The sequence below is a fragment of the Abramis brama genome, assembly GCF_963993115.1.
Source record: "Abramis brama genome assembly, chromosome: 7".
NCBI classification, from domain to species: domain Eukaryota; kingdom Metazoa; phylum Chordata; class Actinopteri; order Cypriniformes; family Leuciscidae; genus Abramis; species Abramis brama.
This window is the reverse complement of record NC_139969.1, coordinates 40,509,867-40,536,155: the sequence shown is the minus strand read 5'-3', so window position 1 is coordinate 40,536,155 and position 26,289 is coordinate 40,509,867. Positions and strand designations below refer to the sequence as shown.

General features: G+C 39.0%; 1 protein-coding gene across 2 annotated transcripts in view; it reads left to right on the top strand.

The window, feature by feature from the left end:
- adgrl2b.1 (adhesion G protein-coupled receptor L2b, tandem duplicate 1) overlaps positions 1-26,289 on the top strand; it is a 117,456-nt gene that overhangs the window by 61,455 nt on the left and 29,712 nt on the right. Inside the window, exons 7-16 of one of the 2 annotated variants that reach the window (XM_084120586.1) lie at positions 839-942; positions 1,968-2,153; positions 4,253-4,291; positions 9,171-9,354; positions 16,093-16,215; positions 17,418-17,623; positions 18,703-18,879; positions 22,724-22,933; positions 24,531-24,751; positions 25,078-25,144. In XM_084120586.1, the coding sequence (XP_083976712.1) occupies positions 839-942; positions 1,968-2,153; positions 4,253-4,291; positions 9,171-9,354; positions 16,093-16,215; positions 17,418-17,623; positions 18,703-18,879; positions 22,724-22,933; positions 24,531-24,751; positions 25,078-25,144 (1,517 nt within the window). The remainder of the gene's footprint in view (positions 1-838; positions 943-1,967; positions 2,154-4,252; positions 4,292-9,170; positions 9,355-16,092; positions 16,216-17,417; positions 17,624-18,702; positions 18,880-22,723; positions 22,934-24,530; positions 24,752-25,077; positions 25,145-26,289) is intronic. The other variant, XM_084120587.1, reaches the window with a different exon arrangement.

The window sequence follows — 26,289 nt, the reverse complement described above, 5'->3', positions numbered from 1 at the left end:
AGATGTGGAGGGGTAATTTCTCAATCACACAAGGTCCCAGATAATACTAACCTGTGCGAATAGGGCCTATGACGAGAAAACACAGGTTTGCTTGAGCATTCTGTCCTTTTTAGGGTCGCATCTTCCTGTTTTTGGTTCTTCGGTCCGTGTTTGTTCATATTTCAGTCGAATTGCACCCGAGTTTGTTTAGACCGCTTGTTTGGTTCAGATGGCAGTGTTCACTAGCCTAGTAATACCAAACTCTGCTACTTCGCTTTGCTTCGTAGACAGAGTCTGGCATGGCATAATTGAAAAGCGTTTTCTTTCTCGCGGGGGGGGGCGCTTGTCTGAAGTTTAAAATCATTGGTTACCCGTAAGCCAATCACATAACGTTTGGTTATGGCGTGTGTTATGCGCATGCTCAGCCGCATCTAACTTCCACTGTAAACACATGTATGATGCGAAAACAAAACCATCGAGCGAAATACCGGAGTGAACATGGCTGTGAACGACTTTTGCAGATTATGTGAAGTAAATCTACGCATCCACGGTACAATCAGCGTCTACATCACGGCTCTCAGCCCGCCCTCTGTTCGTTGATTGGCCGGCTGTTTTCAGGCCGGAGGAAAACGGAAAGCTATGACGCTGTCTCAGACTGAGTACAGAAGCGAAATGAAATTGAGCGGAAGTACGAAGTCTGACGTAGTCAGGCTAAGTGTTCACACTTATTCAAATGAAACCAGTCACACCAGGGTCTGTTTAATCCAGCCACACATGCCAAGTGTGAACACACGCTAAATCTTCGAATGAACACATGTTAAAGTGAGTGTTGAGCAGATTTGCGTGTGTGTTTGCTCAGGAATGGCGTTGTTCCTCTGCTCGGCTAGCGACGGCACCTGGAGCCCGAAAGGCCCTGATCTCAGCAACTGCACCTCTCACTGGGTGAGCCAGGTGGCACAGAAGGTCAGTCCACAATAACTAACACGTTTTTACAGAAAATAATGATGTTTTTTAAATCTTAATGTCTTCATGCCGGATAGTCGCATCTAGCATATTAGAGCTGGTGATATAATACAAGTGATGATATAAACCAGGGTTTCTCAAACTCTGTCCTGGAGGGCCGCCGTCCTGCACAGTTTAGCTCCAACCCTGATCAAACACACCTAGCTGTGAGTTTCTAGTGATCCTGAAGACATTGATTAGCTTGCTCAGGTGTGTTTGATCAGGGTTGGAGCTAAACTGTGCAGGACAGCGGCCCTCCAGGACCGAGTTTGAGAAACCCTGATATAAACAATCAAGCAGTTGAGATTTGCCATAGAGTATTGCTTGATATTGAGTGTACTGTATGTACTGTATGTGGCTGAAATAGGACATCGTTTAATACACTGCTGGTATGATGTGATGCAGTTTAATGTATTAAAATAGACAGATGTAACAGTTTAAAACAATCAAACGCACACTTTATTTCATACAGTATTCACGAGTTGAAAATATTGATTTCTCGATTTGACATCTATTCTTATATCCCGAGAAATGATTTTTTAGTCTGTGCTGTTTTCAGTTGATGAATGAACATTGACCTCTAATAATAATGCAATAATAGTAATGCACAGACTGACAGTGTTTCCCTGTACAGTTTACAGCTTTAGTTTACAAAGGTTTTTTTTCCTTGAGAAAAATTGACGTAGTGAATCATAAATGAATAGCAAGCTTGTGAATTGAAGTATAGTGGTCAACATTTGAAGTGGATCAAAACAGTTCATCAAAGTTGTCCTAAGACAAGAACGGGTGTTGTTCATACTTAATGACCATTAAAACCAGATCGACTCATAACATGCATCCATTTATCAGCTTTCTACACGGTTGAGTTAGTTTCAGACAAATGTTGACTACTGTGGTTGAGTGGTGAAATCTGGGGCAATGCCCAGCCCTTATTAATATGAGTAACTGTCCAGTTTATTAACGTGTGTTTGACTGGTGTTCTCCAGATCCGCACTGGTGAGAACGCTGCTAACCTGGCGAACGAGTTGGCGCGGCACACGCAGGGCCCGGTGTTCGCCGGGGACATCAGCTGGTCTGTGCGCCTCATGGAGCAGCTGGTGGATATACTGGACGCTCAGCTTCAGGAGCTCAAGCCCAACGATAAAGACACGGCGGGACGCAGCTTCAACAAGGTACAGGACACTCTGCTCGTTCTGGCTCATCAGTCACATGACTGAAGCTTGATTCGTCAACAGCTCTGCTTCGACGGTCTCGGCTGGAGATGCTTTTATCAGGACAAATTCAGTAGCCAGGAAAAGTACAATAATGCTTTAAGACTTGAATGAAGTCGATGAGTGAGGGGTTAGTTCCTAATGCTAGAGATTATTTGGCATTTCCAGCACGGCTTATATTGCCATGGAAACTCCCACGGCTGATTTATCTGTTATTGCACTCAGTCAACACTCTCAAGAAGGTCATCCATCCATCCATCCAATCATCCTTCCATCCATCCATCCATCCATCCAATCATCCTTCCATACATCCATCCATCCATCCATCCAATCATCCTTCCATACATCCAATCATCCTTCCATCCATCCATCCATCCAATCATCCTTCCATACATCCAATCATCCTTCCATACATCCATCCATCCATCCATCCATCCATCCAATCATCCTTCCATCCTTCCATCCATCCATCCATCCATCCATCCATCCAATCATCCATCCATCCAATCATCCATCCATTCATCCATCCATCCATCCATCCATCCATCCATCCATCCAATCATCCATCCATCCATCCATCCAATCATTCCATCCATCCATCCATCCATCCAATCATTCCGCCATCCATCCATCCATCCATCCAATCATTCCTCCATCCATCCATCCATCCATCCACCCATCCATCCAATCATTCCGCCATCCATCCATCCAATCATTCCTCCATCCATCCATCCAATCATCTATCCATCCATCCACACATCCACACATCCACCCATACACACATCAAATCATCTATCCATCCAATAATCCATCCACACATCCACCCATACACCCATCCATCCACACATCCACCCATACACCCATCCATCCACACATCCACCCATACAATCATCCACCCATACACCCATCCAACCATCCATCTATCCATCCATCACTCCACACACCCCACAAAATAGAGCTCTAAATAGATTTATAGAATATAAAGTCAATTATTCAACATCTCAATATAAGCATAAATATACAAACTAATAATATTCTCTACAGATTTTGCAGAGATCACATCTGAACTGTATGGCATCCACGTTCATTGAATAGCTCCGTACTTTCACTGTATGTCATGTAATTTGATACTTAAAGGTGCTGTATGTATGTTTTTTGACTGTACTAAAGCATAAAAATACCATAATATGTTCTCAGAAATTTAGTAAACATGCTGAGTTCAAATACTTACTTCTAAGAAAAGCATTGCTGCAACCAGTTATTCTACTTTGAAATGTGCGTTCCGTGTCATAATGTCTGTTTTTGTTTTGGTCTGTGCGATCTCACTCACTGCCAGTTTATCCAATAGTATTTCGCCACCACAGGTTGCCAGTTGGTGGAAAACACAGCGTATTGCAGCAATTAAAACATCAAACGAACTGGGTCAGAGATCGCGGATTCTACCAGAACTAAAAAGCTCTATGACGTTGATAGCCTACTTTAGCTGATCAACTTAGTGTAAAGCTTGTCACTGTCCATTATAAATTACACTTGTTCTTGTGGTGTGTCATGTCAACCCGTGTGAGCGTCGAGTCTGGGGAGGAGGAGGTGGGGAAACAACCAGTACCCATTTCATCCACTAGCTGTCAATATTACACACTGCACCTTTAAGTGAAGTGACGTATGAAAGATCAGCCTCTGAGAAAAACTATGTTCTCGCATGTGGATATGGTGTTGATCAGTTTATGACTTCACTCTGATAAAGGAAAACAGGTTAACACGTTTACATGACCACACGCATTGTCAGCTTATTAAGCATTATGGGGTTAAGAATGTGCATGTAAAAGTGCCTAGTATTTTAAAATGAAAAAAACTGTGGTTTTCATACAAGAAAAAATAAATCCAAATCACTGGAACAGAGCTGCTAGTTGAACACTTTGAACACTTCTCTCCATACTTGAAATGGCTGACACACAGGCTCTTATTTGTTCTGTTTCTCTTTCCCTCTCTTTTTCTCTCTCTCTCTGTGTGTGTGTGTGTGTTGTTCCTAATCTACCGTCTTTGTGTTTGATAAAAAAAAGCGTCAAAAAAGAGAGAGGACTTGCAGGGCCTATACAAAGGTATATACGGACCCCCTCCCAGAACTCCCTTCAACTGCTCTTCTGCATGCAGCTTGAGTGTGTGTGTGTGTGTGTGTCTGAAACCCACGTGTCCTGCTGGCCCGTGTGAGTCTGTCTGCTGATGATGAAGTGTGGCTCTTGTCTTTCTGTCCTGCTTTGTGTTGCTTTCCCATCCTCCTCCTCACCGCTTTTCTCCCTTAACTCCACACTCTTGTTCTGTGTCTGAGTAATGGACATCCCACAGTCATAATCGCTCTGGTCTGTCAGCTGATATTGTGATCAAAGTGCATATTCCTCAAGTCCACTTCTTCACCAGCTGAGATGTGAGCGTTTCACTCTGCCACTTTCTCCCCCTGCATTTCTGTCTTGTCTTTAATGCACATCTCTGTAGTGCTGTCATTGTGAATGACGTGTTTCAGTCAGTTATTCAAAGCTGCACCTGTCAAAGAATAATGGCATATCACACACTGTACATAGATAGAAATTCACAACCCCTTTTTTATTAATGCTTTTTTCTTTTTCTGTGTTGATATTTCCTTTTGAAACAGAAAGTTTGACTGGGTTGATAGTTGATTTAAAGAAAAAAAAACAATTTAGTTTATCGACTCACATTGACTATGAATTTCTGCAATTAGAACATTGTATTGAACTAAACGATGGACACACCTCTGAGTTGTGCTGTTCGATTCTTGAACGAATTGTTCTTTTAAATGGTTGCATGAGCCAATGAGCATGTCCAGACGAGTTATTGAACAAACAAATAAAAAAATGGTTCGAAATGAAAAAAAAAAGAAAATCAAATGAGCCGGTTCTGACTGGAAGTTTTCCGAGGTCAACAGTTAGGACCAGCTCATTCGGACTGTAGGTTTGATTCGTTTATTTCTGGACATTAGGGCTGGGCATTGACACACATACAAGATTCAATTCGATTTTGATTCAAGATTTTGATTCCAGATTTGCTGCTGTAACTAGTAGTAAAGAGGAAGAGATGATCGGTTCACGAACTGCTTGAACTGTGGCACTACAGCGATCCGTCACGCTACATTAAAGAGCAACAAAACAAAACTTATTTGAATTTTGCAATGAAATTGAGAGACTTTGAAAGCTGGGACTTTGTTTAATATCAAAAGTATCAAAGCACAAAGCTTATTGCGAATTATTGGATTGGAGGTGCAACTTTTTTATTCATCTAAAATATTGATTCTTGGGATTTAAGAATGTATATCGGTTCATCAAAATGAGAATCAATTAAAATTGAGAAATGTATATTTTTAACCCAGCCCTACTGGACAGGCTCATTGGCTCATTCGGTGCTCATTCAGTGCCTCAGAAATTGCTAGTAAATTTCACAAATAATTGTAACACATTGATTTAAACATCCCAGACAGCAACATAGTGTCGGCCCAGATCTGGGCCACATCTGGCGCTTGTAGATTCAACATGAACCAGACGTGGGCCGGATCTGGGCCGACACTATGTTGCTGCCTGGGATGATATTTTGAAGTAGAAAGACTGAAATAGTGTTTTCTTGTGAAAACGCTTCCCAGAAAGAAAGCGATCTCTGTTTTCCATACACTAAGGCTGCGTTTGCACTTGGCACTAAGATGCAATGACTGTGATCCGATCCAGCAGATTGGGATCATCAGCCAATCAGGACACGGCACATTTATGCTTGTCAACATCAAGTAGCTTCTGTATCTGGAAAGCTGATCAGATCTCTGTGTCCCATGCATTATTTAAAATAAGTAATAGAAAGAAAATGGCCCCGGTGTAAAGTCGCTCCTGAAGTGGCGGGGTTTCTTTTAAAAACTATTTTCAGTCACAGAGCTACACTTTGAAATTCTCATAAATGAGGAAGCAGAGGTTGCAAATAACAATACATTTTAAAAATGCTGTGATTAGAAACGCTAAAAAGGGACATTTGGGTCTGAAATCATTGCCAGATGTGGTGGGAAAATTGCGCATCCTTTTCAGACAATGAATAGGTCCCAGTATATTTCAACAAACTGGCATCAATTGAACAAAATAAGGATTAAAACAAAGTTTGTTTTGTGTTCGAAACAGCTTGCCAAAGCTTCTTTGTGCCCCTAAGCAAAGAACGAAGAAGAAATTCGCAGTGATTATATCGGGACCTTTCTACTCCGCTCCTGATTGTCTCTCAAAAGCGATGGCTAGATTGTGTTAACATTACAATCCAATCGCAATCCGCCTTCGACTACCTCTGTACCAGGGCACACAGATCTGATCACAAATGCATTTACACATATCTTTTCAGTGTGTGTATGTGGACAACATCCGGAAACATGTTGCATGTTAATGCCAAGTTCAAACGAGCCCAATGATTTTAGAGGTTGAAAATCCTTCACGAACTGAACTGTGGAGAGATATTTCCCACTGTTATTTCTGTGTGTGTCTCTTGATAATGGCGGATGCCTTCATAACACCGGTAGCAGCGCATATTCAGCAGAGCTTCATCTCTGAAAGAAACGCCACAGCCCACAAGGCCACTCGCACTTCAGACAGCCCACACACACACACACACACACACAGTTCTCCATCAGTCGCTGTCCGTCATAACTTGCCAGCCAGCTAGAAGAGGCTGTGAACACCTCTTGTGGTTTGGCAGATGCTGTTGACTTACTGTAGACTAATTACAGGAGTCATCACTGCCGTGATCATGGGGTTAGTGTGCTACAGTTACTCCATGTCATTCAAGGGCTCTGTGGTAATGAGATCCTCTCACAGTCTCAACAGGTAACAGCTCCCCCCGTCTGGGAAAGGCCTTTAGAAGTGAAGTATGTAGTTCTGCGACACTAGTGGAATATGTTGCAAACTCAACATCTCAGTCACAGCTCTTACGGTGCTTGTGAAGGCATGTCTCAACATTTAAACGTAGGTTACTTTCAATAACAGGTCCAACGTTTTAAATGGTAAAATGGACTGCATTTATATAGCGCTTTCACAGACCTATGGCCACCAAAGCGCTTTACACATTGCCTCACATTCACCCATTCACTCACTCACTCACTCACTCATTCATACACCGACGGCGGTGTCAGCCATGCAAGGCGCCATCCAGCTCGTCGGGAGCAGCTGGGGTTAGGTGTCTTGCTCATGGACACCTCAACACTTGGTCAAGTGGAACCGGGGATTGAACCACCAACCTTTCGGTTTGTAGACAACCTACATGAACCACTCAGCCACTGCCGCCCCGTTTTAGGAATACTTTTAGCTGTGTTGCTACGTGTCACAAGTAATTGAGTAGCTAACACTCGGTCTAAAGCGAACGCAAGCGTCTCGTCTATAATAAACCCATCCGATTGATCTGCACTGGATGCATTTTTTGACATGACGCGCCGCAACTGTTTGAGTTAACATTAGAAACTGGTATATTTGTCTTTCTGAAAGGATGCATGATGATGCTGTAGAGTATTGGTTGTATCGGTTTAGTCTTTGAAGATCTAAATACAGTGAATTTTGTAACCGAAGCTGAATGTCTTTTCCCATTGGTCTAAACACCATGTGGCTCTGCCCACTACTGTAGCCACGCCTCCAAACTCACGCTATTGGTTGAGCTGGAGAGAGATTGATGGATCTGAGCGAGCCCATGAATGACATACTTAGTCAATGAATTATAAACTGAAATAATTTATTTTAACATAAAATATCTTGCATACTCCACCTTTGAAATTGTAAATAATTTTGTTAAATGATCAATTTTACACTTTTTAAATGTATGTTTTGTATATTATATTCATTTACGTTTAGCAACATAACATTTTAAAAATGTAAGAAACTTTTTAATTTTTTTAATTTTTAATTTTAAAAGATAATTATTCATTTTGTTTGTAAAACATTCTTACATGAATTAGTGCTTTGAATTCTTTTGAGATCTACACATAAATCTGTTTAATACATTTGCTCTGTTTGAGGCTTTTAAATACTGAACTTATATGTTTTGGCACCCATGATAAAAACAGAGCTTTGATCATGAAACTAAGCATTAAATATCATCTTACTGAGACATATTATTGGCAGATATAGTGACGACTGATATTTATATTCGTTTTATGTAAGTATCTGTTATACTATTATAAAGATCTCATTGATTTACACTATAAGCATCAGAATTTTATTTACTTTTTGCCATATAAATTTTAACATCTGCACCAAATTGCAATTTTTTTTCTTCATTTGGGCCTCAATAAAATTATAATTTTTTTCCTCTATATTGTAGCTATATCATACTAAATAGACTATAAAAGTTTCAAATATGATACTAAACATAAAACACAATTTGTCTGTCTGTGATTTAATGTGTCAGACGTTAAACCCAGAGGCACTGCAGTGTTGTTAGTCAGCTTGGGATCCTTTAATTGAATTGCATACTAATGATTTTTCTTTGATGCAAATGAGAACGTCCCGTTTTCTGGAGTCTTTCCTATAACCTGCAAGCCACTTCCAGTCTGATCATGTTTTGACTGTGCAGGAAGATGTTTTGTGACAGCATTGCAGTCAGATCCAGGGAGGAAGAGATGCATTATTGATCCCTAACAGGAAATTAATATGACAATCAAGTAGATGATGTAGCAGAGGAGACTGTACTAGAATTGGATAATAATGTTATTTTGGAAGCTCAAAATGTGTTCACAGTCCTGGTGATCTCGAATGAAAGCTGGCATAAACACACACAACACATTAACTGTTGAGCCGTGAAGTCACACAGCATACTACTTTTCAGAAAGTGTTTCATTTCCCATTACAGTTGTTGCGTGTTTCATTTGCTTCTGCTCTTCCCAGCATATTCCTTTTTTTTTCCCAGGGAAAGTGTTGGAAAAATATCAACCGCTTGTCATTTCCCTTGTTTCCATGGTTACAGGCCATCGTGGACACGGTTGACAACCTCCTGAGGCCAGAAGCTCTTAAATCCTGGAAGGACATGAATTCCACAGAGCAAACGCATGCGGCCACTATGTTACTGGATACCCTGGAGGAAGGAGCCTTTGTCCTCGCAGACAACCTGATCGAGCCCGCCGTCGTCAGAGTGCCCGCCGAGAACATCGGTGAGTCTTTCTGTCTGACTGATGAAGTTTCCATGTGAGCCGCCTGTCGCCGCTGACACTGAACGACTAATAGAGTCATAACGGCTCATTATGAAAACCAAAGCTGAAGGAAGTAGAATTGGCAGGAATGCTTGAACGGGGTAAAGGTCAGTTCAGCTACTGGTGCCAAACAACTCGGAATTCTAAATTATTTTTCTGAACATTCTAAAACCAACTGCCAATTGACACGGTACAAAGTTTTGTACGGGAAACTAGTGCTGCCAAAGATTTCATATGCCTTTGTGCTCAGAGAATACAGCATCATTCTTAAGACAGTCTCTAGTTTAAAGTGGTTGTATAATGCCCTTAGATGTAAAATAAGCCTTTGATGTCCCCAGAGTGTGTGAACTTTTAGCTCAAAATACCCCACAGATATTTTTATATAGCATGTTAAATTTGTCACTTTTAAGGGTGAGCAAAAACACACCGTTTTGTGTCTGTTCCTTTAAATGCAAATGAGCTGCTGCTCCCGGCACAGGGGGCGGAGCTTCAACAGCTTGTGTCCTTCCGAAAATTTCAAAAACTTTTAGTCTTTTATGTTCAAACCGGAGTCAGAATGATGGAGAGACTCAAGAAGAAGTGACGACATGTAGAAGCAACAGGACATTTCTGAATGGTTAGTTGATGAATTTATGAAGCTGATGTGTAGTTATCTTCTAGTCATTGATTAGCATATTCTGTCTTGATAAGCTATAAATCGTGTTCCCGAGGGCGTGGTTTATGTAAATTTTAGGGTTGGTGATGTCACTAACCCGGGAGGAATGTGGTGTAGTCTCTACCAGCCGTTTGTTGTAGTCCTTAAAAAGCCATTTCTGTAAAAGCAAATATCTCCCTTTGCTTTGAACTTTGAGCGTCGTAACTTTGCAGATGTTGTTTATGCTCGAACTGCAACATTACACACTAACTAAAGTTAGACAAGTGAAATCATAATCAACCGCCCCTTTAAAGAGGATTTATTATTATCACTGTTTCTGAACTACTATTGAACTTGCATTAAGTTGCGTGCGGGTCAGAACGTGAACATCCTGCTGTGAATGAAACGCTCTGTTCAGTTGCATTGGCCTTAATCAGTGTTCAATTCAGTTAAAGAATCCCAAGCCGACTAATGCCTTTGGTTTACAGCATCGTCGTCTGAAAAGTCTATTGTTAAGTATTTAAAAGCCTCAACCAGAACACATTTCAAGAACAAAACAAATGTGAATTGTTCATTAAATTGTGTAGTGAATGAGCTTTTCCCCCTTACACATTAAAACACATCATGACTAACTAAAGCGCCAAAGATTTCATTGCAATAGTATCATTTTCATACATCACACATGTTCAAAGGTTTCGTGTCAACAATAACTTTTATTTATTTTTTAGACTCAGTAAAAATGCTTTAAATTGATCAAGAGTGACAGTTTTTTATATAAGGTTGTATAATATCTTTATTTCTAATAAATGTTACTGTGAACTTTCTATTGTAATATTTAATCAAAGAATCCTAAAAAATACATTTTCTGCAATATATTGTGATGTCAAGAAACAGAAATGTTCAGCAGATGACGTGAATAACTATATTCAGAAACAATTAATCATTCCGGAATGAGCAAAATAAAAATTATTTTAAAAAATAGAAAATTATTTTATATTCCTGAAGACTTAAAGAGTTAAAAAATAAAACAAAATGTATGCATAGGGCACATTCCCACTTTTTTGACCAATTTAGTGTAATATAATTATAATAATAATGATTTTTATTATGATTATTATGAAGACATTTATTATTACTAAATAATATTTTAAAGAAAATAAAAAAATATGATATTGTAATTGTTGTACTGTATAATAAGAAATCAAGTATTTACTAAAATTATTTTATTTTGTAGTACAACTGTAAAATTACATTACTAAAATGTATGTATTAATTTCATTTTCATCGTGGCACTGAAGACTGGAGTAATGATGCTGGAAATTCAGCTTTGATCCCAGGAATAAATTACACTTGACTATATAATCACATAGAAAACAGTTATTTTAAATTGTAATAATATTTCACAATGTTTACTGTGTTTTTGATCAAATAAACGCAGCCTCGGTGAGCAGAAGAGACTTATCTTCTGACTTCAACAATATAACCTTACTGACCCCAAACTTTTGAGTGGTAGTGCACATTAACATAAAATGTTTGAATGTTTGGTTTAATTAATCAACTGAAAAAGAGAAAATGTCGAAATATTGACCGAACTTTCAAGCAATTTTCATCACAAGTCAATCTAGGACTAAAAGAACTTGGTGAAAGTGAGCACTGGAACTGGCCTGAGAGCTGAGGCTAAATCTAATTGTATGTACTTTACTTTACTAAATAAATGCATTTGTTCCCCTTAGCAATAAATAATATATTGTACCATGGTGCAGTTGGGGTTATATCTGTTATTGCACCCTCTTGTGGACTGTTGTGTTCACTGCTCTTCCTCTATAGCTGATGCCTATGGAAATATCTTAATGTTAACTTTTCCCCGCTGTTGACAGCGCTGCTACAGTAGACGTGTGGGCACCGCTTGGCTGCAGTGCGCTGAAACTGGCACATTTAGCTCCAGCTCCTCAGAAGTAAAGAAATATGTATAGAGAGTGGAAACATGATTAATTATTCAGGCATCTAGCATATTAGACCGTATGCAAATCCAACACACTGCAGCAGCAGAACGTCTTCAGTGTGTTTCATGGACCCAGTTCAGCGCTCTGAGCGTTTCCGGAGAGCTGTGTGTGTGTTCATCTATGAATCTAAACACACATGTTTTGTTTCTGACTTTATCTGCTTGCTGTGGTGTTTTGTTTCTAATGAAGCTCTTGATTCTGTACATGTTTAGATCTTGCAGAGTCTTTTAGATGACGGTAACACACACTGCTTTTGCTACTACACACACACACACACACACATCCATCTCTACAGATATCAGATTCCTAGGGAAGAAACCAAGCAATCCGACACAACGCTTAATTTAGACAAGCTTTCCCGGCAGATTGGATCTGGGCTCAGGAAATGATTGTGCTGATTGATATTTACAGTCACAGATATGAGAATCTGCAGTGAATAATGCAGGAGTCTGACGGCTGTGCAAGAGTTTACTCAGAGTCTCAGCTTTCTTCTGTCCGTCCGCTTTCAGGCTGGATCAAGAGACTGACCTTTCTGGAGTTTGAGAACCAAGGTTTAGCATTCTTCACTGTTCACAAGCTATGACAATACACGTATACGCAGTCTATAGAGTTTTATACAATACTGATGTTTCAAAGCAGCTTTACAGTGATAAACAGAGTTCAGTTCTGCTGTAAAGCTGCTCTGAAAGTTATATGGTGACACAAGGTTCATCCTCTACCGCGTTTGAAAATAATGCACCGCCTGTTAATAAAGGGCCAGTTCGCCCAGAAATAAAGATTCTGTCATCATTTATTCTCCCTCAAGTTGTTCCAAACCTGTATGAGTTTCTCTCTTCTGCTGGACACAAAAGAAGATGTTTTGAAGAATGCCGGTAACTAAACAGATCTCAGTGCTTTCCATAGTAGGAACAAATTAAAACTATGTTAGTTAATGGGGCCTGAGATCTGTTTTCTGTATTTTTATTTTTGGATGAACTATCCCTTTTAATAATTATTATTTTATTAATTATTAGCTTTCATCAAGTCCCGAACTCCCTGCAGTTCTTTCATGAATCCCAGTTTTGGAAAGCCGGATTAATGTTTAATGCACTTTTTGATAATCAAATAGAATGTAATATATTTTCATTCTCTTTGTACTTTTATTCCAAAATAATCCTATGCAGATCTATGTGATCAAGTTAAGGTCAAAAGTAAACGAAAACTTTTTTTTATATACAGTTTTTTATATTTTTATATACAACGTCTTAGATTGTTCGCCAACCAATTGTTTTAAGGCAGCGTGTCAGTAAGAAATATCAGTTTACATTTCCAAACATTCCTTTTGACATTAATTGTGATGATAATGGTAGGCATGAGGAGTCCTCAATGGTTTCCACACACAGATCTGTTTTCACCAGCATTGAGTCTGTCTGGGAACAACAACTGAGACTAAATCCATAAGAACTGTGGCAACGTCTTCAAGACGCTTGCAGAAATGGACCTGTAAAGCCACAGTAGTGTGATGGTTGTGTGTCTGTTTCTGGCATGTTCTTTCATCAGTATTGATCATATTACAGCTGCAGGATTGATGGATGGACAGCTGATATTGGGGATGCACTGATATGAACATTTTGGCCGATACCGATAATCGATAATTCGTTATATTTGAAAGCCAACATATTGGCTAATAAATCTAAATCCAAATTGTATATCATTTTTTAGTGCCTGATTACAAAAACAAAAGTGTCATGTCCCAAGCACACAATTATAATGATGTTCTTATTATAACTTTATGTAGCCGATATGACAGACTTGCACTGAACTGCATTTTCCTTTTCAAAGTGATTTCAATCATATTTCAAGCAATTCAAACCCATCATGTTGAACAGTGCGCATCTGAAGTGTCTCAGCTGGAGGAAATAATACATTATTTATCGGCTTTAATATATCGGCCAAATTTTCTTATTGAGCCGATAATGATTACATTAAAAATGAACATATATGGGCCGATACGGATATGGTGGCAGATATATCGTGCGGTCCCTAGTTGACATGTCCAGTGCATGAGGTCATGAGTCATGCAAAACATTGAGAAAACGAGAGATTTCATATCTAGTGGTTATTGAACCAAGTGTGTTTGCAGTGAAGTAGAAGAAAATAAAGCAGTTTCTAATCTCACACCTGTTCTTTGAGAAATCTGAAAGGCCATCAGTTTAGTTTGACTTTTAAATGGAGACTAAATCTGAAGTTGAGTGAAATAGCCTTTCAAACTGTTCAGTTATTTAGTCAAAGGCTGCAGAGTTTGACTCCATGTGTTGAGCTCATTCTGGCTGGATTTCAAGTGTTGAAAAAAGGACATCCTTGCATTGCTTTCTCAGGCATAAGTCACCATGTACAGTTGCTATTCTAACTCTCAATGAATCGGACCGTGAGGAACCGCAAAAATGGCATCTGAACCTCTCACAAAGTTAAAAACTAAATGTTTCTTGTGTACTAGTTTATATATATTTATATTCTAAATAGCAAGAATGAATGTAAAACAGAAGGCATAATCAAAGCAACCTTTTAAAGAGGATCTATTCTGCTTTTCTCCATCTTCATCTGGCTTTAGTGTGTAATGTTGCTGAGAGTGAAAAAGCTCCAGTTCTTCTCTATATCAGAGTCAGTGTTTCTGAACTCCTGAAACGCCTCCATTGTAGTCTTGAGTTTCTTCCGGGAACGAACACGCCACAATATTCCTCATTATAATAATTAATGCGCAGAATAAAGGGGCGGGGCCTGGTTAAGTTAAACTGGTGGTTATGGTAAGGGGCGGGACATTTCCCAAACACACTCGAAGCGCTCGACCAATCACAACACACTGCTACAGCCGACCAATCAGAGCACAGTGTGCTTTTCAGGAGGAGGGGCTTCATAGAGACAGGAACTAAACAGAGAGTTACTGACAGACTGGGAAGAGAGGAGCCGCAACAATGGAGAATATGAGGAGAATAATCAACATTCAAGCAGGAAAACCTGTTCTAGACGTGACCAAAAACAAAATGAAGTGCAAAATAGGTCCTCTTTAAATTTTAAAATCACCAACAGTTAAAATGATTACATTGTGGTAAAGTGCTTACATGCATCAAGTCTGACTTGTCACATTACCTTGAGTGCATGTAAATAGGTTGATATTGTTCTGTTTGTAATATTTAATGAATGCATTCATAATTGGTGAAGTGCTGAGAGCAAATCGGTTTAGCTCCGGTCTCAGCATGTGGCGGCCCTGAAACCGTCCACATGGTAAAATCCAAGCCAGGCCCTGCCAGCTGAATTAATTAGTAACGTGATCTCATTCATAAGTCAGCTTTGTGCTCTCATCTGTCAGTTCACGGGACAGTCCTCTGGGTTCCTGCACCTCTACACCTGGCCTCAGTGCTTTTCCACCTCAGACCTGTGTTTGTGTGCCTGATTCGTGTTGTTGTTTTAAACAAGGTCTGTCAAGTCGTAGCTGTCAGATCTGTTGCTTTCACATCAAAAGGGAAATGAATGTCAGAAATTACAAAAACTTAACGTGGACTTACACTTTAAAACTTAAACTTAAAGTACTTAAAGTGGCGGCTGACAAAACGACGCCATCTTTCAGTTAAAGGTGCCGATTTTAGTAGAAGGTATTGAATAGTTTTTTTCCCTTAAATTTAGGCACAAGTTAAATTAACTTGAGAACAGCATTTATTGTTAAAGTGAAAACATGATCTGCTTACATTAAAGAGTACACCCTTTTTTATTCTCTGCCTCTCGTTTGAAAATAATGTGGTGCAAATGCAGAATTGGTTGGCTGTGGCCCGAGGAGCATTAGGAAACCTTGAAGCACAATTATATTGCTTTCTTCTCAATTCAGTCTCTTTTATGTGCACAATGTCTTGTTTTAATTAAATTACCTCACGTAGACTTAATGAAACTGAGAAACGGTTGTTAATCTCCATCTGACAGAAGAATGTGAGAAAACTTCCCGGGCAGTTTATGCAACTGCAGTCGTTTAGTATTTTGTTCAAAAAAACTTAAATGCACATAGCAATCCATATGATTTCTTTCTTCTTTCAGTGTTGGACGTGTATGTGTTGAGCACCGATGGCCAAATTCAGGACTTCAGGTTTCCACAGACCAGCAAAAGAGGAGCCACAATTCAGCTCTCAGCAAACATGGTCAAGCTCAACAGTAAAAACGGTAAATGAATGCAAGGTTATTCTTGAGTGAAGGATCTTCAGATGCTCAGTTAATGAAGTCAGTGATTTCCTGAACTGTAGGATGTAATGAAGGCCATAAACATTCAAGCTTCACTTGCAAGCTACTGTTATACACTCTTTACATGCATTCTTGTGTTACTATAGCTGTAATAAACTAGTACTCAAGGATACCTTTGCGTATCCTTTCAACATGTGTTGGTATTCTGGGTACTGGTAAAAAAAAAAAAAAAAGCTTGTAATATCTAATGTTCTCTTCGATCTGTTGATATGACTAGGGTTGGGAATCATAAGACATTTCCCAGTTCCGCCTAACGTTTCCGATTTCAGTTCCATTAAAATTATTAAACGACTAATAAAAAAATTGTGGTAAGAAATATGGTAAATCGTTTGAATTTTAGCAATTCTGTTTCTTATCAAATACCATTCCAATTCCAAAGGTAAAAACAAAACAAAAAAACATTAGATATCATTCACATTTATTCAAAGTCTTATTGCAAAACATTTAACTGTAACTGAATATCATGAACATAAATCAACAGGCTAAAGAACACTTACACAAGGAGCGTTCGCCTGTGGTTTAAAAATACCATTAAATATCTAGCCTAACTAATATACATTTCAAGCATTATTAAAGACAAGTAAACACTCAGTAATTAAAAACTTAGCAATCCCAACAAATAAATACAACTGAACAAATATACGATTGAAATAAACAGTTTTAATATTTGTAGTTATTCGGGTTGAGAAACTAGAAATGAAAAAATGTAAAATAGCACTGCACTTTATGAATATAATTTACATTACAAATATAGTTGCAAAGGTTATTCAGTCAAGAACGAGTGAATTTTCTCTTTGTCTTCTGTTGTTTGATTGGTGTTATTATAGAGACGGCAGTGAACCACTGGTTTGAATCACATTAAAATGCACACAGGAACCAAGAAGCGGAATCGAAATGTGCCAAATCAAATTTTCCAAATCGAACATTTGGAAACGGTTCTCGATGCCCATCCCTAGTTATGACAGTAGTTGACCTGAAAGAGAAAGTTCAAAATAAGAAAGAAAATGTCATTGATATTTTATTAAGAAGACAAATAAAACCCTAAAGCCATTTTACCCAAGTTCTGTTTGTTTGTTTGTCAGTGTAATAACATGGTATCTCCTCTCATGGTTTCTATACTCAAGGCATTGCCAAGCTGGTGTTTGTCCTTTATAAGCACTTGGGGCATTTCCTCAGTACGGAGAACGCCACGGTGAGACTGATGGGCGAGAGCGGAGTCAGAAACCACACGCTGACCGTCAACTCACACATCCTCTCCGCCTCCATCAACAAAGAGTCCAGCCGCGTGTTCGTGTCCGAGCCGGTCGTCTTCACACTCGAGCACTTGGATGTAAGACGCTTAAGGATGTTATTTCTGTTCATTTTAGTGGTAACACTTTACAATAAGGTTCATTAGTTAACATTATCTAAGAATGAACAATACTTCTACAGCATTTATTCATCTTAGTTAATATTAATTTCAACATTTACTAATACGTTATTTAAATCAAAGGTTGTATTTGTTAACATTAATTAATTAATGCTTTGTGAACCAACATGAAAAAACAATGAACAGCTGGATTTTTTTTAACTAACATTAACAAAGATTCATAAATACAGTAACAAATGTATCATGGTTAGTTCATGTTAGTTAACTTAATACATTAACTAATGTTAACTAATGAACCTTATTGTAAAGTGTTACCATTTTTTGTTTTCCTTGTATTGCTTTATTTTGTCTGTTTGTGTGCATACAAGAAAGATGTAAAAACCATTCCCATTTCAGCTGCTAAATATTTGGTAACTGGAATGTCTTAAAATATGGGGCATGTTATTTTGAATAGGCAAGTAATGCTTTCTGATTCCAGGATTTGAGTTAAGGTTAGAGTTAAACCTCGAAAAACATTCTTAACTCTTTCCCCGCCATTGACCAGATTTTCCATCATTTATTCAATTCAATTCAATTCAATTCAATTCACATTTATTTATAAAGCGCTTTTCACAATACACCTCGTTTTAAAGCAGAGTCCACATTACAATTTAGAGTGATCTGTTATCAGAGGACACTGTCTAAGTTATGTATTTCAGAAATGTACATATACAAAATCACAGTTAGCTAAAAATGTATTAATTTAAACAATGTAATAATTGAAGGCATAAACAATGAGCTCATTGAAGTAATGAATACTTGTTTGTTAACAAATGATTATGACATTTAGAAAAATGTAGCATTGGTGCATGTTATCCGATCATGGAGGCAATGAAAATTTGTTAATATGATCAAAAATGTTGGTGCTGACTGGCAACTTAAAAATAAAAAGAGTAAATTGAGGTTGTTGATCGAGGAAAACATACAGTTTGGGTATAAAACATTGTGCCTTTTGTTATTAAGAGGGTGCAAATAAAATGTCATGTTTCTTCATTCATCAGACCGAGAACTACTTCAACCCAAACTGCTCGTTCTGGAACTATTCGGAGCGGAGCATGGTAGGATACTGGTCAACACAAGGCTGCAAACTCCTCGACACTAACAAGACTCACACCACCTGTTCCTGCAGTCACCTGACTAACTTCGCCATCCTGATGGCCCACCGAGATGCACATGCGGTGAGTAACCAGACCTGTCCTGTGGTGGGACGTCCGGTCGAGGACATCTACATGTAGTTCTGCTTTCTCCATGCTTTTCATATAACCATATTGAGTCTGTTGAGCCTCCTCATGTCTTCAACAGAACAAATGAATATAATGGAGCGCGTTCTTAATAATAATATAACTCTTAGTCTGCTTTGATGAATGAAGCTCTTGTGTCGCTAGTAGGCTTCTGGGAACAATGCAGTTTTGTCAGTATGACATGACAGCAGTAGCAGTTGTCTTATAACACCTGACACTGTATAATAAAGATAGTGTAGCAATGGTTTAAGCTGTAATGAATGTGGAAATGATGGGTTTTGTGGTGCATCACTGCAACTGCAGCTTAAATCACATCTATGGAAATACATAAATGACAAAAGTCTTGTATACGATAATCAAAAGCAGTGTTGTGGAGGTGACTTCACAAGCAAAATATTGAGTGATAAAGAGGGTGTTTTTTAAAATGAAATAAACCAATCTGAATTTAAGCCGGTCATTATTTGTTGAACTTACAAAAACAAAAATATTCGTATTAAGTCAAAAACTTAAATATTCACATATTAAATATAAGCTGTGTAATAAAGTAATTGATTTCAGCCCCCAGAAATGCAAGGAAATCAGCGTCTAGTTGTGTTCAACAAATCCAGCTTTGAAATGTAATTTTTCATTGAATAGTAAGTCTTTTTAAAACCCTTTGCTGCCATTCTGAGTCATTCATGACACTATCTTTAAGTTCTTCGAAATTGCAGAAATGTGTGTGGTAAATATTCTTTTAATGCACAAAGAGTGGATAGATGTATTATATTCCCATTATGACAGTAAAATATTTTCTGCTTATATGTAAACATATTGCGTATATTTTTTTTCATATGTTTTGGGGCTTGGGCCAAATTGCGTTCTGGGGGTCATTATATCATGATTTCAATTTACAATACACTCTAAATATGGTGAGGTAAAAACAACCCAATTTGGGTCATTTTGGCAACACAGCTCTGGGTCAAAAGGGAAACTCAAAAGTTTGAATCACACAGGAAATGACTGCAGTAAAAACACAGGCAACAGTAATGGGCTAATAAAAAGATGAACATTTATTTATAATGGACAAAATTATAGACAAGAGTAAGAGCAACATGAAAATGTATGCAAGTAAGAAAAAGTGCAGAAAAGAATACAAACTCAAACTCTGTTATACATCTTATAACGGAATTACGTTTTTTAAAAGTTTAATAATCAATAATGTTTAAGAACAGATTTGACCAGTTATTTAGTTTATTTTTTTCTCCCGTTAACAAACATTAGACGCCAAACCATCAGGCTGAGTGCCACCAAGAAATACAGAAATAGTCTGAACGCCTTGAAATTTGGGAATAAATGATGTATTACAGTGAATCGACAGGATTTTACCCTCTCTGTTTAATGGGTTTATAATCACTCACTTTACTCTGGAGCGTTAGTCCGGCTTGTTCAGTTCCAGCTCATCAGTCACTGTTTGAGAGTCACACTCCGACAAAAACTTCCAGTTTAGTTTCTGATTAGTTTTCTTCTATTTTCCACATATATTCCTGTCATGATCTCCACGAGCACAGATATGAGAAGACTTACTCGTACTCAAACTCTTGTGCCATTGCTTCAAAAATGCACCGGCCCACAATGCATTGTGACTTAAATAATACAGAAATACAGTAGATTACTGTTGAAAATGGGTTGTATATTAGAAGCAGTTGCTTACTGTGCAAATTATTGCCCAGAATGCTTTGTTTTCTACAGTACATTACTGTTTTAGTGGAACGCTTGTGAACCTAAACAACATGCAAGTGAAACAAATAAGGGAGGATATAATCCGTGGCCTCAAGCACATCAACAGTACCAAATTAGAGGAACCAAAGTTTCATCTGCCCTGTCTTTCTGGCCAATTACCTTGTGCAAAGTCACCCTTTCACAGGTCAGCAAGCGGGACTGTTTGATTGGCTCCCACATGAGAAAGTTGCTTGGATTACCAAGATGTCTCGGCATTATGGGACTGTATGGAAACAGGGTCATTTCACTCGCAATTACTAACCTTGCCGAGGAAAACAGATGTGCTAAAGTTGAGTTAGACATGATACTCAGACAGTCCAAGGATATTGTAGTGGGAGAGCCCGCTCCAATCATAACGGAAGGAAGTGCAATCCAGCATTAGCGGTCCATGGCACAAAGTCAGCCCTTTTACACCGGGACATTGTTGGTATGGAAGAATGGGTTTCAGGCGAAGAACAAACGAGCCCACCGTGCGAAAGGCAACAGCAGCTGAATGTGCTGAACTTGTGGTGGAGGATGTTTACCATCAGGAAGTGACTGGGATCGCTAAATCCGTATCTCAAGCCAAGCAAGACTGCCGTATGAGATGGGAGGAATTACCTGGAAAGACCTGTGGTGGAAAACAGAAGGGACAATAAAAGACATTCTTGGAGGCCACCATGCGAAGCAGTCATTGGCTATGGCTGAAAAGGAGCAGCACCACAAGGTCCAACAATTGAGCACTGTAAGAGACCAAAAAGTGGCTTGGGGACATGCATCTGAGCTTGATCGGCCCACTGCTTGTTAAACTAGATGGCACCTCTCAATGTTGACATGGCAGACGTGCATCTCAGCTTGATCGGCCCACTGCTTGTTTCTAGATGGCTTCTCTCAGTGTTAAACTTTGTGTAATGGCAGTCGTGCACTCTGAGAAACTACTAAAGATAAAGAGGGGCTTGGAAAATTGCTGTAGGACACACATCTGAGCCTGTGGTGGGTCTGCCTCAGCAGAGGGTGTATTAAACTAAACCCAACTTAAGATATGTCTCAATAGAAACCTTTAACTTTTCCGCCCAGCATCAGAAGATCCCTAGTTTAAATGGAAGGCTGATCCACAGGGATTGTATTACCTAGGCTACGTTTGCACCAGTGAATTTACGTTTTAAAAAGCATAACTTCTGCTACTGTTACGCCTGGCGTCTACACTACTCCGAGTTATCAGCCCTCGGAAATGGAGACCAAAACAGAGACTTCTGAAAGTGAAGGCGTGGCTGTCGTCATTCGCTCCCTGATTAGGCATCCTTCCCCAATCCGTCAAGCCCCTATCATATGACTATTACGCTACCAAAACACCACAATCGAAATCTCACTAGTGTGGACACAGCCCTAGTCCTATTAACTAATCAACATATGTATCAATTAAACATTGGTTCAAGATTGCCCTGATTTAAACAGTCTTAATTTAATACAGTGTCATTGAAGATACAAGCCAATTGTTGATGTTTTCATGCTAGACACCCTTTCAGTAAATTTAACAGAATTGTTTTGTGTTTGGACGATGTGTGAATAGAACAAGAGTGTCAAAGTTAAAATGTTACAGGCAATATTTATTTAATTTGAAAAAATCTGTATTGATGCTATGTGTGAACAAAGATGTAAGATGTATGATATAAGCACTAGGACATTTGAGCGGTCTTGTTTAAGATGTCTGCTGTCAAACACTCGCTCGATACCAGACGTGAGCTTCCGTTGTAGTCTATGTAACTGTCTCCGCTGGAAGTGCCCAGTTTTAACGGACTCTTGTTGCTGATGTGTAAATGGTAGAAATACATAAACAAGATGGAAAGCCTATGCATGTGTGACTAGCAGATGTGGTACATTTACTGGAAAAGGTAATTAAGGTTTTTGCATTTGAAACTGGGCCAGTTTTTCTAGTCTCTACACGTTCAAAAACAAAAAATCAATTCTCACTCATATTCTGACAAGTGAAGCGTTAGAGTTAAGTACATGGCATAAATGCTAATGTTAATCTTTACTTTTCCAGGGTGAGGGGAGCGTTCACGAGCTCCTGCTGACAGTCATCACACGGATGGGCATCGCCGTCTCGCTTGTCTGCCTCGCCATTAGCATTTTCACCTTCTGCTTCTTCCGTGGCCTTCAGAGTGACCGCAACACCATCCACAAGAACCTGTGCATCAACCTCTTTCTTGCAGAGCTTCTCTTTCTAGTGGGCATCAACATGACCGAACCTCCGGTGGGTATTCTTCCTAAATCATGATATCCAAAACGCTTGTGAAAAGTGGCAAACAAATAAACTGTAACTGTATTGAATTAATATCAGTCTCATCCCTAGTAAGCTGCAATATTTATAGGCATCACATGCACGCCCACAAGAGCCAGCACAACCCACAGCCACATGATGTGATTGAGTAGAAATGCCTACTGGAGGCCAGCAGAATGACAACTCGCCAACCTCTAGATAGTGTGAGCACCTTAAAGGATTAGTTCACTTCCGAATTAAAATTTCCTGATGATTTACTCACACCCACGTCATCCAAGATGTTCAAGATGACATGATCCCAGCCGAGGAATAAGAGTCTTATCTAGACAAACCAGCGGCCATTTTCTAAAAAAAAATAAATGCCACAAATGCTCATCTTGCACTAGCTGTGATGCGCCACACATTACGTAATCAACTTGTTGGACCCCATTGAAGTCACTATATGGGGAAACTGGAATGTTTTCCTCAAAAACCTTCAATTCTTTTCCACTGAAGAAAGAAAGACATGAACATCTTTGATGACGTGGGGTGTGAGTGAATTATCAGGAAATTTGAATTCTGATGTGAACTAATCCTTTAACATTCACTTCTCATGAGGTGCAGTATTTGGCTGAGTAATTTGACCACTGAAGTAGTTTTAACGATGCTACTGTCCAGGGCTTGACATTAGCTTGTTTGCTCATCAGCCACTGTGGCTTGTGGTTTTCCAAAGTTACGAGCCACTCAGCATTTTCACTGGCCACATTTTTGACATCGACACCATGGGGAAAAACTGCCATATTGATATTTTTAATATTATCTCATAATTTTGCGGCCGGTATATTAGGCTGCTGTCACTTTAAGACCTGATGCACGGATCCATTATACTGTTTTATATAGCCAATATACTTGTATTTATGTGTGCACACTTTGGTGTGAGCACAAAATCTGCGGGAATGAGTAAAAATTATGCACAATACGCGCAATCCCACGCTGAAATTCAAGCCCTGTAACACCAACAATATTCATCCTGAGCAAGTAAAGGGTTTGTGTGTCACTCGCTGTCGGAGAGATTAGAGAGCGAGAACGTGCAGCTGGTGTTGTGTCTCCTGCGGAAGAGTTTTAGATATTACAGTATCGATATGTGTCGAAAAATCGATAGTTTTGACAACACTTGATTGCACTTAGTTTATTATTTCAGATGCCTTTTAAAAAAAAATTATATTCCACAGTATATAAAATTCAACCTGCCAAAGTGTCTTGTAGGAGTGACTGCGTTACACGCCGCTGCTGAAATACACACACGTTTGGCAGGTTGGCGGGTGTTAATGTCAAGCTCTGCTACTGACTATGAATAGAGTTTCAAAATGGGTTGGGATACTCGCTTAGTAAGTTTTATTCACACACTACAGTGATAAAGCTCATAACTTTTTGATACAAATTAAAAATGAGAGATGTTAAAGATGTTCAGTGAGATGTTATAACAGCAGTTTCCAAACCAGTAGTTTTGACTCAAATAACATTTTTGGTGAATAAAGATCTTCTGTAAACAGCTTTGAAGACTAATCTCCTGTAATATCTTTCTGTGCAGATGATTTGCTCTGTGATTGCTGGAGTCCTGCATTTCTTCTTTCTGGCTGCGTTTTCCTGGATGTGTCTGGAGGGCGTTCAGTTGTTCCTCATGCTCGTGGAGGTCTTTGAGAGCGAATTCTCTCGACGGAAATACTACTACGCGTCTGGCTACCTGTTCCCCTGTGTGGTGGTCGGCATTTCGGCAGCCATCGACTATAAGAGCTATGGGACGAGGAAAGCGTGAGTAATGTTCTGTGTTTATATCAAAATATTGATCTGTGCTTTGGGTCATGCAGTTTAAATGCAGACACAGACTTGAATGTGTCTATTATGGCATTAATATTAATAATTAAATTACTCCAAAACCTGTATTGGGAGGGTCAGATTAGTTAGACATCGTAAATGTTTGCTGTTGGTGTGCCTCCAGGAACACGGTTGGGAAACACTGTTTTGGGATTTTAATTCCGTCCAATGAAAGTGATCGTCACTCTCAAGACTGTGCAGTGTGTTCATGGTTGTCAGTAATTGCTTCTGTGGATGTTAATTATCTTGTTCCCTCTTTCCAGCTGTTGGTTGAGGGTTGATAATCATTTCATTTGGAGTTTCATCGGCCCGGTTACGTTCATCATTATGGTAAGTTTTGCACATTTAACTTGACTGCCTTTATTTAGGTGTTTGGAACTTGCACCAGAAAGGTTACAGAAACATTGAAATGACTTACGTGATGATGTACTTCCTTTTGGCCAGCATTGAGAGAGATTGGTGTGGTTTTTTGCATTATGTTGAATTGTGAGGCATCACATTGTCTGTGGTTTCTTGAGATATCTGACAATACCCAACCCTGGTGTGTATGGTGTTCCCATTTCTTGGTAAAATATGCTGTTTTCCAGTAATATAAGCTTTATTTCCATCGGTTGATAATTGATGCTGTTTTTTTGTTGTTTCATTTTGATTGGTCAGTAATGTATACTGTCTTCCCATGGGTCAGTCTTCATTCCTAGAGCATGTACTACGCATTTACTACCCATATTCCTGGAAAATGACACCAGACCTGAAGGTTAAAATGGAATTTGAATTGTTGACAATGGGAGTAGAGATAAATGATCGTATGGAGAGACAGTGCCCTTTGACACACGTATTCAGACTTAGTTACAGCCTCAGGTCTTTCTGGGTTTGATGCAACATGCATTGCACACCTGGATTTGGGGATTTTCTACCATTCACTTCTGCAGATCATCTTAAGCTTTGCCAGGTTGAATGTGGATTGTCAGCCATGTTGAGGTCATGAGGAGATGTTCGATTGGATTCAAGTCCACTATATTTAGAGTTGTCCCTAGGGTTGGGAATCGAATACTTGAGGTCAGGAATCAGATACTTGTTATACAATAAAAAATTTGATTCCTCTTATCGATTCCTTTGTGAGCATTTCAAAATGACTTTAAACCATTCAAGCACGAGACGACTCGCACGCTGTTTTCTGTGCTACACACACACACACACACGTGTGTAACAGTATATTGGATCCGTGCAGCTCTTAAAGTGACAGCAGCCTCATATTCCTGCTGCCGTCTCTATAATAACAGAAGACAAAGAGAAAACTAACTCGTTCTTGACTGAATAACTTTTGTAACTATATTTGTAATGTATATTTTATATTTAAGTGCAGTTATTTTACATTTGATTAGTTTCTGAACCTGAAAATCCTAAATCACTATTTATTTCAGTCGTATCTTTGTTCAGTTGTATTTATTTGTGCAATTGCTAATTTTTAATGGTCT